This window comes from Salarias fasciatus, chromosome 17, assembly GCF_902148845.1.
Source record: "Salarias fasciatus chromosome 17, fSalaFa1.1, whole genome shotgun sequence".
NCBI classification, from domain to species: domain Eukaryota; kingdom Metazoa; phylum Chordata; class Actinopteri; order Blenniiformes; family Blenniidae; genus Salarias; species Salarias fasciatus.
This window is the reverse complement of record NC_043761.1, coordinates 17120865-17137749: the sequence shown is the minus strand read 5'-3', so window position 1 is coordinate 17137749 and position 16885 is coordinate 17120865. Positions and strand designations below refer to the sequence as shown.

Below are 16885 nucleotides of genomic sequence, written 5' to 3'. Positions count from 1 at the left end.
TCCAACATAACTACATTAAATCAAAGGGTTGTGACATGAGATTAACTCATTTGACTCTCAGATTGTTCATTTCTCTTCATCTTTCTGTCCGTGACGGGTTGGAACTCTTCCCACACCTCTGCGGATCCACTGCAGTTAATGTTTAAGTGTCTTATCACCCCGGGGGTTGTGTTTCAGCTAACGTTCAGACCGGCAGGGGCCCAGGCCTGCACGCTTCAGCTCCCCGGTGCGTCACGTGACGCCGTTACTCGCTCTGTTCGCAGCCTGGTGAGGATAATCATTAGGTTCAGGTGTGTTGAAGCATGAATGGAGCTAAAACCTGCAGGACAGGGGCTCTCCCGGACCTCCCGGACCGACAGTGGCCAGCCCGGCTTTATGTCATGTTCTATCTGGTGTTCAGACTAAATGCGTGCAGATACGTTGCAGGTAATGCCAGTTAGTTTCAAAAAGGCAGCTATTAGGAGGATAAATATCACTTTTAAAGGTCCAGGACTGATAGTTTTTTTTCATAACTCTGAACCAGAAATGATTATCGATGTTAGTCACTTCTAGATTGCTTTGAAATGAGGACGTTTTCCAGAGATAACAAGATATTTAGTTTTATAATGTGGAAAAAAAATCAACTTTGTCGACTCAAAGTGAGAAAAATGAATTGAGTTCTCAAGAAAACCACTGAAATTAACTCATTTTCACAGCAAAATGAAGGCTTCAGGGACTGAGGCGGCAGGTTTTGTTTTAATAAGTTAAGCCCCCCCCCCGTGTGTGTGTGTGTGTGGGGGGGGGGGGGTGCTAAAGTGGGATTTATGAGGGTGTAAGTTTGAGGTGAGACCAGGGCCGAGGAGCCTTGGGGATCTGATAAGAGGCCAATAAAAGAAGCCGAGACTCCCCTGCTGCTCCGGCAGCGTCGCCCTCTGAGACCCTCCACTGCTAAAACAATGCATCTGCAGATTATAAGAAAAGAAACACATTTTTAGTTCTTTATCATTTGGAGTTTACTGGGGATTTTTCTGTGTTTTGGAGTGGCATGCAGTGGGGGGGGGGGGGGGTCCATCATAAACACCTTCACAAAGGATAAACTCCCACAGAGGGATCCTCCAGACGCATTTCAATGCAGCGGGAAACGAGCATTAACATCTCAGAGCGTCCGTCTTATCACCCTGGGAAAGAGTCTCCTGCAGCCGGCGTGAGAACATGTTGAATAACTGGAGAACTCCGGCGAGACGCTGCGTCCTCCACGGCTGAGAAGAGCGTGAATAAATTCAACAATGACAAAAGGATCTTGCTCTTTTGTGAGAAACTAGGTCAAGGTCAGGGTTTGAATGGAGCCAGACGATCGGAGTAGGTTGAAAACCTCGACTATGTTTTAAGTGACAACAAAAAATAATGTTAATGAAACCTCCTCTGATAAAGTGGGTCTTCCTCTGACAGACGAACAGGTGGATCCTTCATTGATGGCTCAACCAAATATTCCACATTTATTCTGAACAGTAGAACTTTTTTCAGGTTTTCGCCTCGTCTTTCTGTCAGGATTTATTCGAGCTGCAGCGAGAGGAGAAGCCCCCGAGGTTCCCTGGGAACAGATTCGCATTCATCCCAGCTGCAAACATTTCCCAGCCCCAGCTTCCAGCTGGTCGGAGAAGAAAGCGCTGAGGTCCAGGATGAGTCTGAGGGCCAGAGTGAGTCTCTGGTGCAGATGAAGTGCAGGTATGGAGACTCCGGTCTGGACCTGGACCAATGAGCTGAGAAGAATACAATGAAATATGTTATTTTTTATGTTCACAATTAGAATAAAGATTATACAAATTCAGTATTGGTTGTTTGGCAAAGTTGATGTCTCACCGGAAATGAGTAACGTGTTTTTACATCAGTGTCATCCCCGGAAATGTGCATGAACAGAAAGAAGGATTGTTATTATTATCATTTCCTCCTTGAGGGCCAAGGAGAGCTGGCACTCTCTCGTGATGTAAGAACTTTTCTCAAACTGAAGGGTCCCTGCGGTTCAGGATCGCGCTTCGTCGACGCTGCAGCCAATCAGAGGGCCGCTTTAAAGAAGATCCGTCCGGCCGGAGCACGCGCTGGATATAAAACGCGGAGTGCTTCCGCTCCGCTGCAGTCTGAACGCGGCGCGAGGCGGGGGGAGAACCCAGGAGAACCCAGCGGAACCCAGCGGGACCCAGCGGAACCCAGCGGGACCCAGCGGGACCTGCTTCCTCTGAGGACGGCGCCCAGTGGATTAAAACCTGTGAGACTTTGGAAATTCATCGGAGAAAATAACTTTTTTTTTATTGTTTTTTTGGGCGGAGAGTCAGGAGCAGCAACATGTGATGCGTTCATGTTAATTAAAAAAACAAGGAGAAGCGAAATGGGAACTTTCGGTGAGTATTTTGCATATTTTCCCCTACTTTCCTGGCTCATTTACCGACGGTGTTATTGACATGTTGAATGTGCTGCGACCTGCCCGGACATCGTTCATGTTCCCCTTTAAAACTGACGGACTGAGACTTTAAAGGCTTTTCCCGCGGCCGCTGTCCACAGCTTCCCCTCACTCCGCACGATTCAGCCCGTTCACGGGTGTTCACGGGTGTTCACGGCGGCTCGGACCCGCTGGAGGGTGTCTGGGGAGGAGGAGTGAGTCCCTCTGCAGAGAGGTGAAGGAATAAAGTGAGAGTGAAGCCGCTCCACGCTCCCACGCCGATGCGCCGACGCGCATGCGCAGTAGCCCCGACGACTGATTTTTAGGGAACCTGAAAGTTTTCATAAGTTCCTCTTTGGAAGCTTCAGGATGTGTTTTACTCGGTACCGTTGAGCAAACAGAGCCTTTCACTAAAACTTGGATTTTGAACTTCAGGGTCACTTCTGGAATTATTATTTTCATTATGGCAAATTATTTTATCTTATGTAAGAAATGTTCCAGGGGGAAAGAAATGTTTAATTGGTTACATTTAATCCTGAATGTATTTTAAGTTCTCTTTATTAAAAAAAAACAAAACAAAAAAATTAAAATACTGCCAACCTCTAGCAGGCTTTCCCCTTAAATCTAATTAATGATTAACAGGATCCTGGGGGGGGGGGGGGCAGCAGCAGCAGCATGTTCGTCTCCCTCCTTCATCACACCTGACTCATGAGGTGTCACCAGGTGTGCAGCATGAGGGTTCCGGTTATAATGGATAAAACTGACTGAACAGGAGAACGTAGCGGCAGAGAAGTGAAGCTAATGGCTTCCTCCAGTTAAAGATGCTGAATTAATTGGTGAAGTAAATTATTTAGAGAAGATGAAATGTATCATTTACTCTCAGTAAGTCTGAAGTTTGGACTTATCTTCTCAGTCTGTTTTCTTTTCCTTTACATTGTAGATTCTGACTGAAGGCATCTGAACTATGAATGAGCAGATCTGGACTGATGTAGCTGATTAAAGTGAACTCAAAGCATGTTTCATATCTCCCGTTGGTGGAACTGGTCGCCCTTTGCGTTGGAGACGGTGCTGCAACCCTCGGCCGGGCTGGCCTCTCAGGAGAACCTGGAATCAGGGAGCCGGTGGCAGGAAAGTAAAGATCTTCCAGAGAATCGGCAGCACTGTGCCAGGTATTTAGAGGGCCTTGTAGTGTAAACGTGCCTCCAGCTTTAAGACGTCTGCTCCAGCAGTCAGGAAGTGGGGGAAGGGGAGCCGGAGCGCTAACTAAACAAGTCTGTGGCAACATATTAACTCTCACAGTGGAGATGGGGGGCTTGATAGAAATAAGAGCAGTGCGCTGGTCCATGTCCTTCAGGACCTTGATCAGAGTGAAAGAATAGTTCTATTTTCCAATCTGATTCAGAGAGGGGGAAAAGCATCAACTCCCAGATATTTAAGATGTTGCAGTGCAGGAATATTGACAGGATGGACCGATGTCTGGATGGACCGATGTCTGGACAGGATGGACCGATGTCTGGACAGACTCATTCTGATGCAGGACAGCAGATTTAGACCGTTGACCTTCAAACCGGACAGATTTGACAAGAGATACAGATTGAGCAGGTTTCTCTAGAAATACCAATCTGTCGTCCACGTATGAAAATACTGTGTTGTGAATATTAATGAGTGAGATCATAAAGCCAGTTCTAAAAAGTCTGGTCCAAAATACAGTGAAATGTCAAAACTAAAGCTTCTCCTGTAGCTGTTGTGAGAGATGAACTATGATTACCGCTGTTGGCGTGGTGAGTGAAGAGGACAGCCATACCGACGCTACACAGACTCCTTGAAAGATGTGGAAACAGAAAACATACCAACATATTCTGGAGATAACTGCACTACAGCCCAGTGGTCTCGAACATCACTGATAGAGACGGAAGCTGTCCTCAATAACAAATTGTCCAATTGTGAATAAAGTTCAACCGATCTGTCGAGGCCTGGCCCAGAAAATTGAAATGAAAGCATTGCTGCATGAGAGAGACGCCCAGGAGACGGTCCTGAGGATCCAGCGCTGGACGGCGCTGAACGGCTATTTGTAGATGGACAGCAGTAACCTGAAGTCGGTTGGAATGAGCGTTTGGCCAGTAGAGATATGGTCGGTGGAGCTGTGGTCTCAGGAGGCCAGATTAGAGATCTTTGGTTCCACCCTTCGAGGAGGAGGAGGATGTGGGAGGCTTTGTTCAGGGTCATTTCTTCCAAACTGAAGGCTCAGGCAGGTTCACAAGTCCTCCTTATAATGGGATTGTCGGTGAAGAGGATTGTAAATTAGTCATATAGGGTTAGGGTTGGTGGATCAGAGCGGATTATATTTCAGATCAGCTTGTACCAGGTCTTCTGCGCCGATCGATAATCCGCTCCGTGACTCATATAAACATCGTTTAACTGCAGAGCGGATTGTACGGCGGACTCTTCGTTAAACACAAGCAGAAGAACCAACAGTGGCTGAGAAGAATTTTTTTGTACTAAAACCTGAGAGAAGGAACACTGGAGAGGAGAGGAGAGGTGGAGGCAGATCGCTCAGCAGCCAGTTGCTGAAAGAGCTCGGTGGCAGACGAGCAGCAGACAGAGGGTCTTGGACCCGACATCTGGAGAGGAGACTAAAGGCATCTGGACGGGAAAACTGTTTTAGAGAGGCTGTATGTGTGGTAAGGCAGTGTAACGGCCCACGCGCAGAGGAAAGAATATTTATCAACGTCCACTTTAGCCACACAAAATCTCACATTCATACATTCACACTTTGAGGAGCAGGTTTTCAGTCATGCTGGTCTCTGTTAGCTCCCCGTCTTCGATGCGCCGTCCTCTGCGTGGGTGAGGGGGACACGTAACGCCTTCCAGACAATGTCTTGTTGTTGCTGCCTGGTAGTTTGACCTTTTGCAGCGTAGGTGTCGAGCATGGCGTTGGAGGCAGTCAGAGTTCTGCCAAAGCTGACGCTGCCATGCAGGAGGTTCTGTATCCTTCGTCGTTCACATTTTCAGCAGAGGACTGGCCGAACAGGCGGCACGTCAGAGATGGCCTGGTCCAGGTTCAAACTTACACCCAGATTGGAAAATGCAGTGAGGAATTCTACTTTCTCTCCAGCTACAGAAAATCTGTTTTTCCCCCTTGCCTTGAAAAGCACCAGAAGAGTCGCAGCCTGAGACGTTTCGACCGGAGTCGGTTTTCTTCAGGCAGAAACACGCAAAAAAATATTTTCTTATGAATAAAGTGCAGAAAAAAGAGGTTCTCGTCTCTCCAAAGGATGAAGGCTGAATCAAACAAAGCCGTCCTTTGGCGCAGTTTCTGAATGTTTCCCATCATGTTGCTGAAAAGTTCTGTATTTGTTCTTTTTTTCTCATATCAGGTGCATATAGCATATTTCTGATGACTTTTAAAAGTTTTCGTTGTTTTCATGCTCTGAGCTGCTGGGAGATCGTAGATTGGTCGCAGCCATCTTGAATATTTTGTGCCAGCGGGTTCCACACGACTCAAACCGCAGCACGCGCGACGACAATATCACTACGCCAGTAAAGTAAATAGTACCGGCTTTAAAAAAAAAAAAACTGCAGGATTAAAAGTGGAGAACTTTCAACATCCAGGGGTCAACTCTCACCAGATTTCAAAATATTTCAAAAAAGGATTAGTTTTGGTCTGAAAGTGTCGGCCCAGAGAGCTCTGGCGGTGGGGAGGGTTGGCACCTCTGAGCGCTAGCGAGCGCACCAACCACCGGAGAACAGGGTCCACCGAGACGCTGCGGTCCGCGGATGTGTTTGATGCTGTCCACCGTTACCGAGGATCTCACTGCCGCCTCAGTTCTCAGAAGGAAGAGGAAAAAAATCTAAACAATATACCAGGAAGTCCCCGATGCTCGCAGAGCTCATGACTTCTTCATGCCCAGATTTAACCTCTGAGGAAGAGGTGCAGACGTTCATCACCTGCAGCAAACCACCACATCCTGCCACACGTCTGCAGAAAGAGCAGACACCAGCAACACAAACTGTTGGATTAGAGCCACAAACACATCTGGTCGGTTAAAGACGGTCACACACCAACCAATTCTTGCATAACATTTTTGTCTGTGTGCGCCTGTGCATCAAATATTCACGTCTGCAGCGTGCAGCGGTCAGGTGTGGCTGAACCGCTTCAGCCAATCTGGTGAGCTGAATCCAGTCGTCGTCGGTCCTCGTGTTCAGCGGTGGTTTTCTGCCCTCTGGTGGTGGAAGTGGTGGTTTCACCTCGGTGTGTGTCATGGTAGGTCTGAAATCCAGCGACAGCAAAGTTAAGATGAAGCTCCTTTACCTTTTCGGCACCTTGATAGTTAACGGTTAAGACCAGGGGTGGCTCGAGGATGACCCCCGACCTTCTGGTAGAATCCTTCAGCTTTACTGGAAACGGTCGAAACTCGACTCAAAGCAGATGGAGATTTGGGTGCAGAGTTTTATTCCGAACTGGCTCCAGGCTGATTTTCCAGCATTGTGTATCTTCCTTTATACAGTGTCTTCTTCCTGCCCTCGACACCCTTTTTGGGTTTTTTTTCCCCCTCTTGACCTGTCGGAGATAAACGTCTCTTAAGGTCCATTCTGGAGCGTCTCCTCTCTTTATCCGTTTGTTTTCCATTTTTTAATGGTGGTGTTGTCAGACGCGTCAAAATAGGAACTCTCCAGTCTCACGGTGTCCTTGCCTGCCTGGTTTCATGGCCCTGCTCGACACGATCAAAACCAGTGAGAAGACTGCCCTGATTTTTTTAAAAGAAACACATTTCTGATGGTTACTCTGCTAAGTCACACAGTTATGAGTTTCCATTCTCCTTCATAACGACTCTGTTTTGCTCCAAGCCTGATTTCCAGTTTTCTAGAGTACACAGCTTCTCCTGAGATTGACTCTGTCTGAACTCTCTCCAGAGGTCTGGGCTGCTCCAAACGTTTCCCCCCTTTTTATTTTGACTAAGTTGCTGCAAGTCGATCCATTATCCAATAAACAGGCTGGTACGTCCTTCAGAACTGTTAAGACGACGGAAGGAGTGTGTGAGTGTGTGTGTGTGCTCATATCTCCCGACTCTTTTCACACACTGGCCTCCACTCTGCCAGTTTGCACCACCGTCCTTGACTTTCCGGGCTGCGTCTGGGGGATGAACCGTCCTGCGTACTTGTGAATAACGACATGAAAACTGTAGCAGATGATTCAGTCGGTCGGTGCGCTGCGTCGGAGTAAAAACCAGCTGCTGGTAGAAGACGGATGACTTACAGCAGGTAATTCACTTTTAAAGCAGAACATGGGGGAGGACTCTCCAAAAGAGACTCGAGTATTGTATTTGTAAGCGCATGCTCTGTAAGTGGAATGCATTGGGGCCCGTGAGAGGCCCTCAGCTGGGGTAGAAAGTAGAAGGATTGGTGTACGCAGTACGCCTGCTTTCTCTTAACAGGAGGTATTGACCTTTCCACCTCAGAGCTCCCCTCAGCTCCTCATGTTTCAGGCCTGTAAAATAAACACATTTCAGTGAGGAGTGCAGCTGTCTTTGGGTCACGGAAATTGGGTAAAAAGTTATGGGGTCATGGAGAGTAATTGAAAGTCACAAGTGAAGTGTCTGAACCCTGTAAATCTCTTTGGATGTTAGGGACGTCCCGTTACCACGAAAGACTTTGGAAAATAATCTAATTGCGATTTGTTTCTTCAGTATTGTGATTAAATTTGCGATTGTTTAAGGTCCTCGTGTAAATTTTAATAAATGCATCCATTAAATCAGTGTTTGTTTTTTCAGAAACGGTATCAGATTTATTTAAAGTGCAAATTGCAACAATAAACAAAGCAAAACTGTGGCTTGACCCATCCAACATGTCGACATTCTTCACGAAATGAAACGTGATGGACTGCACTTCTTCAACACTGTCTAGAAATTCTAGAAGACCTCAATATCCTGCCAGGTAGGGATGAGGGAGCGAGCCTATCGGTCACCTGACGGCTATCAGCTGCTCCAGCACCCTGGCAGCCATCATTTCCCTCTCAGGCCAGCTGCAGTGTTTTCTCCTGCGTGGTCGTCCAGGAAGCAGGACGCTTGAAGGCAGCGCGCTTTAAGATGGACGTCTTTGTCAGTGTAATGCACAGTTAATCTGGTTTGGTTCCGTTGTGCGGCTTGACCACAGATCTGTTGTCGTAGCAAAACTCCACTGCTTACAGCGCCGCTGCCACGTTCCGTCTGCACTGTTCGTACGGCTCATGGCAACCTGGCTGAAGTCTGTGAGGGCCGTCTGTACCGCTGGTCCATTTTGTTCACCACAGCGGTAAACCAGGCCTGGTCACTGTGCTGATGGGCGTCATGTCTTTGGCTCGTTATTGCCCGAGTTAATTCCGTGTGCTGTTTTGAACTCCGTTCATACGGAGTAAAGCTGCGTTCACACCGCCAAATGATTTCCGCGTTTTTGCGTCCAAATGTAATTGAAAACAATGAGGAACGCGCTCCACCGGCGACGCTTCGGACGCGTTTTCGAGGCGCGTCGGGGCGTTCTCTCGTCGGCGGCGCGATTTTGCGGCACGGCGCTGAAGTTGGGAAATAAGAACTTTTGACGCGTCGCGATTTTGCTGTAAACCAATCAGAGAGCGTCTCCATGGTGACGTAGGTCAGGGGGCGGGGCCGGGGAAAGCGACACTGGCGCAGCTCCTGGAGCGAACGGTGAAACTCGCCAAACTCAGACCGTCTGTGGATCATATCGTGCACCAGGCACGGCGTGCTGTCCACCGACGGCGTCGTCGTCTGGTTTTATTAAGCATATACCACTCGCTCAACAGGGTTAGCCATGACGCTAAGCTAACACAGTAAAAGGCCGGAAGTCCCGCCTTCCCACCACAGACGCGTCGCGTCAAAACGAGCCGCGTTTTTCAGCGTCGGGCCTCAAAATTGACTCGTGTTCAATAGGGATGGGACGAGATCTCGTGAGATCGAAACGCCGCGAGATATCTCGTCCATGCTTTCAACGAGATTGAGTACGTTTACATGCGCGGGGGGGGTCGCGGGTCGACCGTGCGTTCAACCGTCGGAGTGGAAGTGGAGAGAGGGAGAGAACGCATGCGTCGAGTCTCTGCACTGCTGGGTCACGGAGCGCAGCTTTTTTTCGGGCGCTGCGGCGCGGGCGGGCGGACTGAAAATATTTACAATAAATAAACAAGCGAGGCTTAGCCTGGTGGGGGGGCAAGAAAAGCCTGGCGGCCCGCCAGGCCTATGAAGCGCTGGGGGAAACCCTGAGCACGCCTAGTGGCATGAAGTGCAAATGCAGTCATGGCGTCGTCTGTGCGCCGTGGTCTGAATGGGGATAGGCGGCCGCCTAGGGCGCAGTGTACAGGGGGGGCGTGGCCGTACAAGGGGCGCCCCGACGTTCCGTGTGAGCGCTGCTCTGCACCGCTCCGACGCTGCAGGTGAGTACCACACCGCTCAGCACCAACCCCCACCCCGCCCCCGTCCTCGTCTCGATCTCGTGGACTCAATCTTGTGAGACATCTCGTCTCGTGGAATTTGTGTTTCGTCCCACCCCTGGTGTTCAACTTCTCGCGTTGTCACGATTTTTGACACAAAATCGTGTTCGGTGTGAACGCGGTTTAACACTTTTAAACAGTTCAGTCAGTGATCCCTGTCGGCTGGTTCTTCTTCACTTGAAGTTGAAGCGCTGGTTGTTGGAGCGCTGGTTGTTGTTGTCGGAGCGCCGGTTGTCGGAGCGCCGGTTGTCGGAGCGCCGGTTGTCGGAGCGCCGGTTGTCGGAGCGCCGGTTGTTGGAGCGCTGGTTGTTGGTATTCCTGCCATGCAGCTGTCATACAAGGCTTTGTGATGATTTTTCAAGTGCTGATGTAGATTGGTAGTGTTAACACAGGAGGTAGCTACAGTGGCAAGACGGGTTCGGCACAATGCCTGACTTTGCCAACATCTTATTTAAAGCCTAAATAATTCCAGGAAACTGACGTGCTGCTCCTCTCTGGTTCCAAACTGTGTCCTGGGTCAGCTCCTGTCGAGCCTGATGCCTTTGTGCAACAGGTTAGCGCATCGCTAGCTTCTCTGTTTAGCTGCATGCACAGTACTCCGCTCAGCTCTTCGTCTTAATTGGAATTCTGAATAATTTTTTTTTTCTTTCCCCAGCACATGTTCCATTAACAGAACACCACTGCCACAGATTTCACTTTAACATGTCAAGTTTAGCCTGGACGGTCTCTGCATGCACTGATAGTAACATAAACTAGATCCATGTTCAACATTTCACACTGGAGTTATTGTCACTGCCCGTGGGTCTTCTTTTGCCGTCTTTGCCCTCCTCTGCAGCGTTTGCTTCAAAGTCGGTTGTTGTGTGCTGCTGGTGTTAGCGGTGGAAAACTTCTTGCACTCGGCCTCGTGCTTGTTCCTCAGATATTTGATAAAATTGCTCGTGTTAAATGAGCTCGGTCAGAAAGGAATGTCAAATAACAAATTTAGGCTGTTCTTCCAGGGCTTCTGTTGAGCAAGAACCAGTAAATTCAGACAAATGCAGGGTGTGGGAACAGTATTTATTGGAAAGTTGGTTCTGGGCTCTCAGGGTCTGGACCAGCAAAGAAACCCCCTGCAGGACCGTTTAAAGGCCTCAACTTGCTAATCGCTGTCCAGATGCAGTTGGTTGAACAATTTAGTAGGAACAGAAGCAGTGGAGTCTGGGGCAGGTTGCAAATGAAGTAAAAGTCATGAAACTGGAGTCGGTATGTTTTAAATGTGACGCTGTTCTTTTTGTTTCTGTTTGTTTCTCAGTGAAGGGATGTGCGTAGCAGAAGTCATCATTTGAGAGGCGGCTCCTCCTGCGATGGCACCAGGACGTCTCCAGAGCCCAGGAAGGGATCGCTCAACACCGCCATGCTGTTGCTGATCTCGGATCCTCTGGGATCAGCGGCAACAATTCAGCATCCTGAGGAGATGAGGGGGCCTTATTTTCCGGTCTCATCCCAGCCAGGATTTATAGACTTTATGCACATTTTCCAACGACGGCACAACCACCTCCAAGAGACGAGCACAAGAATACCGAGCAGTATATTCCAACGATCAACACTGAAGGACGGCTCATGTACTCTGCAAAATGACGGTCCTGAAGTGAGGAAAGCTGATGCTGAGCCGTCTGTTGAAAAGAGTTCAAAAATTTGTCGGCTTCGTGAAGCCAACCCGTTGCTCACGGGAATATTGGAAGGTAATGAAGTCACTTTACAATACCTAGCTGGTGCCCCTGCAGTGGGGAATCCCTGTACAAGTGTCAGACTCAGAAGCGATGATGGTCCTTCTGCGAACGGAATACTGAGTGAGAAGCAGACGGCGGCCATGGATTCATCAAGCTGTGGGCAGATTAGAGCAGCAGGACGAGCTCCTTCTGCCCACTACCAGCCCAACGCCCTCCGTCCTTCACCCAGCGCTGCTCCAGCCGCATACAAGTCTTCAGAGATATTGCCTTCAAATGGACCGGCGGGCCGCTCAAATGCTGAAATAGTGGACCTCATCAAGGAGAAGATTGCGTCTCTTAAAGAACGTCGGCTCCGATCGGACCACAGCAGGCCGAATTCCACCAGTGCTCCCTGTCATCCAACCACTGCTCCTTCTGACAAGAGAGACGGAACGGTGCATCGTTTCAGCCGTTCTCCTACAGAACAGAGCGCCACAGCTGCTGGGCAGACATCTGGAGTGGATAGCTTGACACGGGCACAAGAAACTGCAGAGTTGCCTCCTCGGTCTGACAAGAAGGGCAACGAATCTGCATCCCTGAAACACCCGAACGGAACAACCACCTCCGCGGTACAACGCTGTCCCAATGTAACCGTTGGCCAAAGCGCCAGGGCAGGGGTGGAGATGCCGAGGCAAACGAGTGACGGTGGCAAATTGGTTTGTGATAATCATACATCAAGTTCTGGGAAAGTCGCTAAACATGTTCTGCCCTCCGTAAATATGAACTCCATCACTCATTACTCTCTCTCTGCACTGCAAGACCTTGCTGCTAGTTTGGATAATGTGGCCACAGATGAAGAGATGGGCAACATTTCTGAAATTCTCCTGAATAAGTACTGGAATGGTGATAAAGGCAACATCCGTGACTTCGAATCCACAGAATATCCCCGAATAATGAACGAAGTGGCTGCGACCTGCATAAGGCACGAAGAGGAGAGTCCAGTGGTCATATCAGCGCCTCCACGTAATTCGCCTTCACCGCTGGAAGATCAAACCCCATGGATAAATACTGGGAAAAAATATCCCAGTAGCCATTCAGGGCAAGAGACTTCCTCCATTCCCAAACACACAGCAGCAGACACTCACTCAGGTTCTCATATGAACAACCAAGAAATAAACTCTTCCCGAGAAGGAACATTCTCTCTCAGTGTTCTAAAAGATCCACAATATGACGATGTGATAGATACAGAAGATCCAGGCGAACCGCCCGGGAAGCAGGCCCAGGCCAAACCGATGCCAAAGCCTCTCCAGAAGTGCTGTTGCCCGTATTACGTGGAAACTGAGACCGACTTTGTTCAGGTGCCTTGTCCTAAATGTGAGAGTGAGAACGTGCTGAGGGACGCTGCGGTTCATCAGACGGACGAATCGCAGTGTCTTTCCAGTGACGACGAGATGGACGATTGGCTCGTGATTCCCTTAAAAGTGTTACACGTCACAATGGATGTCCAGGCTGAGCCAGATGACGCCGATGATGAAGGAGAACAGATTGTAACTTCGAGCCCAGTTTCAGTGTCTCCCCCGCTGGCGGTGGAGGACACTGCTCAGAGTACAGGGACGCAGCCTGGGAGGGTTCCCCACGTCCCACCAGAAGGGGGTATGTTGGAGATGGACACTGATAGTCCCAACAGCACCGAGCATCCCAGCGGCGAGTCGGACGGCAGCTGTGAAACCGAGGACAGCTGTGACTACGTGCGCACCGAAGGACGGAATTATCTGACGGTGTCGAGGCAGGCGTGGAGGAAGCTGTCGTCACCGTCGCCTTCCAAGCAGGGAGACAGGAGAGCACGTCTTCAAAATCACAAGAGGAGGAGACAAAAGGCTCTGGCACAGAAGGACACGGCAGACCCAGATTCTGACCTGGAGGATGGGAACGACAGCCGGACGAAGACGAGCAGAAAGAGAAGGAAGGCAGTGTCTTCATGTTCAGAGGACACCGATGCTGCTCCACGTCGTCTTCACAAGAGACCTTCAGACCAGGACTGCGACGCTGCTGTGGAGAAATCATCACGCCAGCAGAAATCTGAAGAACTGACGGAACGCAGAACTGAACGCCACCCGGTCACCGAGACCGAGGACAGCTGTGACGATGCCAGATACAATAAACGCAGCACGTCCTCTACGAATTCAGGGGGTGAGAGCAGTGTAAGAGAGAAAAAGGAACCCAAAAAAGCCAGACAACCATTCAAGCTACATCCTCGGCCGAAATCTCAGGTTGGTCAGACAAAAGAAGGTCAGGCTGCATCCTCAGAACCTCCTCAAATTAAAAAGACTAAACAAGGCCTCAAAGTGATGACTGCTGAAGGACAGGTTGGTCCTGCTCGGCTAAAGACGGACAGACGGACGGCGTCCAAACGCTCTAGCCTGAACCTGAAGCCCAAAGGCAGGACAATTAAAAAAGCAAGGAGGGCTTCAAGGATATATTCAGACTCTTCAGAAGCGGAGGAAGAGCCGGGCGCCGTTTCTGACGTGTCGGACCGTCTGAATGTCAACAAACATAGAAGCAGTGGTCAGCGGCTTGGAGCCAAAGCTAAGAGTGACCATGGTCCCCGAAGGACCGGCTCACCGACCACTGCTGACAGAAGGAAATCTGACAGGCCGGAGAAAGACCATGTCAACAAAAAGAAGAAAACACGTCGGTTATCGGAGACGGAGGACAGTGAGGACAGCTTCTCCAATAGTCCGGACAGCTCTAAGTTAAAGCCTCTGCAGAGACGACCAGACAAACCCCCTCCGTGTCCCTCCAGCGCGTCCCCACCCCCGTCAGGCAGCATCGTTAAGCGTCTCTACGTTCAGGGATCCCCTCAGGCCAGCAAACGCTTGAGACTTTCTAAACAGTTTCCGCTCCAGACCCAGAGTGCAGAGGGACGGCCTCAGGCGCCGGCCAGCACGGCGAAGAAGGCAGAGTCCAGGAAGTGGCAGCCGTCACATGGGAAAATTGCCCCAAAACCGAAGCCTTTGAGCAGCTCTGGCCCTAAGCGGTACGTACCGGCCCCCAGACCGCAGCTGTTCCATTCCTTCAGCCACCCCCCCTCCTCAGACGGTGAGAACCCCCCCGCTCATTCCTCAGCCTGGGAGAAGGTGAAGGGCATCTGGAAGGACAGATTCTACCCAATCCCTTCACACAAGAAAGCTAGCCACGGGGCCGAGGCCGCCGCCGACCCGCCGCCGGAGGCGGAGCCTGAGCCTGGAACCAGCTCCTCCTCCTCCAGGATCCGCAGACGGAGACACAGCTGCTCCAAGTCGGAAACCCCTCTGATGAAAAAGAGCAAGTCGGAGGCCAAAGAGAGGACGAGGGACATCAACTACAACCCGCAGAGACGACCCAGTGCGTACTCTTCCGTTTCATTGACTTTTCACGTGTTCTCGGCTGAATTCGGTCAAACTGAAACGTGGTTTTCGCAGCAGGTCACGCCGTGTCCGATCATTACAAGTGGAAGGACCGCAGCGACGGGCGGGAAACCGAAGGTGATTGATGACCGTTGAAGCGATTGACCCTGAGGTTTGATGTTGGTTTGGTGGTTTTTACTCGTCCGCAGCCCGTCTACGTTTGAGCGTTAGCGTGTAGCTCCTCCCCGTCTGTGTGTGAACTCACCGTGTCTGGCTTGGATTGCAGGATCCTGGAGGCCGAGGCGGCGTTCGCCCTCCCCAGAGCTGGACTGGGACTGAAGGGATCGACGGACCGGACCGGACCCTGGACTCCCGTCTGCCCGTCTCTGCGTTCAGACGTCTGTTTACATTATTCTGTTGTTTTGAGTTGTTGTTTTTCTAATATATAACTTGAAAAAAGAAGTTGAGAGTTTCAGTTCACCGTTATCTGAACGCTGTACAGTTGTGAAATGTTCTCCATGGTTCTGTTATTTTCACTTGGTCTTCAGAAGTTTATAAAAGACGATGTTCATCTTGTTGGGGTTTTTTTTTATCAAATAAAATATAGTTTTTCATATTCCTGTTTGTGTTTCAGTCTTTCTTGAGCCCCTGAAAGGAGTTGTAGTTGAATTATTTAGTGACTATCTGGAAGTGATTGAAAGACGCATGACGTCTGATTGATGCTCAATCTGGGGACGTCTATCAGTAAAACGTCTGTTTGGGACAAGGGATTGATTCCAAAAGACGATCACGTGAAAATGTGACGACGTCCAGGCGGACGTTTTGTGAATAACTAGTGTTGCCCTTCGAAAGAGCAGTGAGACAAGCAACAAGTGTCTCACAGAGACCCTCCAGAGCAGCGTCTTATTTTGAAGTGGGTCGACTTCAGGATTCTCGATTAAACAGGAAGTAAATGAAGAGCAGCTGTTGGAGGGAAGTGAGCGTTCCGGAGGGGGTCTAGGTTTGGAGTCTGGACCGCCCTGGAGAGGGTCTAGGCTTGGGGTCTAGTAGGCCTTGGGGTGATGGGTGCTGATGGGTCAGGCCCTGAAGAGACCTGGTTTTCTCTGGGACTGGATTGGACCGTGTGACGGAGGTATTCAGGTTCTGGTCTGGTGTCTGACGGGTCGGTTTACGTTCTCAGTTCTCGGTTCACGTGGACTAACTTGCGTCTGCTGGCTGAGCTGAAGGGTCGGTGGCCGTCCCGAGGTCTTTTACTGGAAAGAGGAGCCGTTGAGGACAGTCCGTCCTCAGTAGGGGGGCGGTGGGACGAGCTGAGATCCGCTGGCAGGACGGGTCATGATGAACTGAACGAGCAGTTCAAATTCTTCAGATAAACATTTCTGACTCCTGCACAGCAGCAGGTTCCTCCTTATCAGACGGCTGAGGATCCAAGGATGGCTGAACAGAATCCGTACGGGACAGTCCAGAGAGAGAAGAGAGAACGGAGGTGAAGAAACTCCACTCACATCCAGTAGGACGGAAATAATGTAGTAATAATGGACTGCCTGCCGGGTTTCACCTTCTATAACGACTGCAGAAACAAAGAATAAACTTCACTGCAGGAGAATCTCTGGATCAACGACAGAATGATCTGCAGCCATAACTCTGAAGCAGTTCACCAAGACAGCAGGAAAGAAAGACATAATGACCATCAATGCGTCAATAAATGAAGGTAAAAAGAAAAATACATTTTAGAGAATCTAGAAAACAGAACCACTGAAGAAAAGAATTAGAAGTATGAAAATAATGAAGATAACGACAGAATGTAAGGACTATTTCAATAAAATGCTGGGAAATTATACATATTGAAGGTATTTATAAATGTATTAGAAAAGTTCCCAGTAAGAACAATTTCACAAATTTTTATTTTATTGAAAATGAA

The 16885-nt window shown here is 49.5% G+C and overlaps 1 protein-coding gene across 5 annotated transcripts; it reads left to right on the top strand.

Moving 5' to 3' along the window:
• The first annotated feature begins 2125 nt into the window (after nt 1-2125).
• Nucleotides 2126-15574, top strand: LOC115404537 (uncharacterized). Of its 5 annotated transcripts, XM_030113910.1 has the most exons (5): nt 2126-2375; nt 3354-3582; nt 11182-14962; nt 15040-15102; nt 15251-15574. In XM_030113910.1, the coding sequence occupies exons 3-5, from the start codon at nt 11284-11286 to the stop codon at nt 15301-15303; spliced, it is 3795 nt and encodes a 1264-aa protein (XP_029969770.1). In that variant the 5' UTR covers nt 2126-2375; nt 3354-3582; nt 11182-11283; the 3' UTR covers nt 15304-15574. The 5 variants fall into 5 exon arrangements, with proteins under 5 accessions (XP_029969770.1, XP_029969771.1, XP_029969773.1 ...); XM_030113911.1 differs by lacking the exon at nt 3354-3582 and having other exon boundaries at nt 15043-15102; XM_030113913.1 differs by lacking the exon at nt 3354-3582 and having other exon boundaries at nt 15043-15136.
• The last annotated feature ends 1311 nt before the right edge of the window (nt 15575-16885 follow it).

Coding starts and splice junctions, on each gene's coding strand:
- LOC115404537 (XM_030113909.1), top strand. CDS start 11,284: ATGCTGTTGCTGATCTCGGATCCTCTGGGATCAGCGGCAACAATTCAG. Junction 14,963..15,039: donor CAACCCGCAGAGACGACCCA/GTGCGTACTCTT, acceptor TGGTTTTCGCAG/CAGGTCACGCCGTGTCCGAT. Junction 15,103..15,250: donor CGACGGGCGGGAAACCGAAG/GTGATTGATGAC, acceptor CTTGGATTGCAG/GATCCTGGAGGCCGAGGCGG.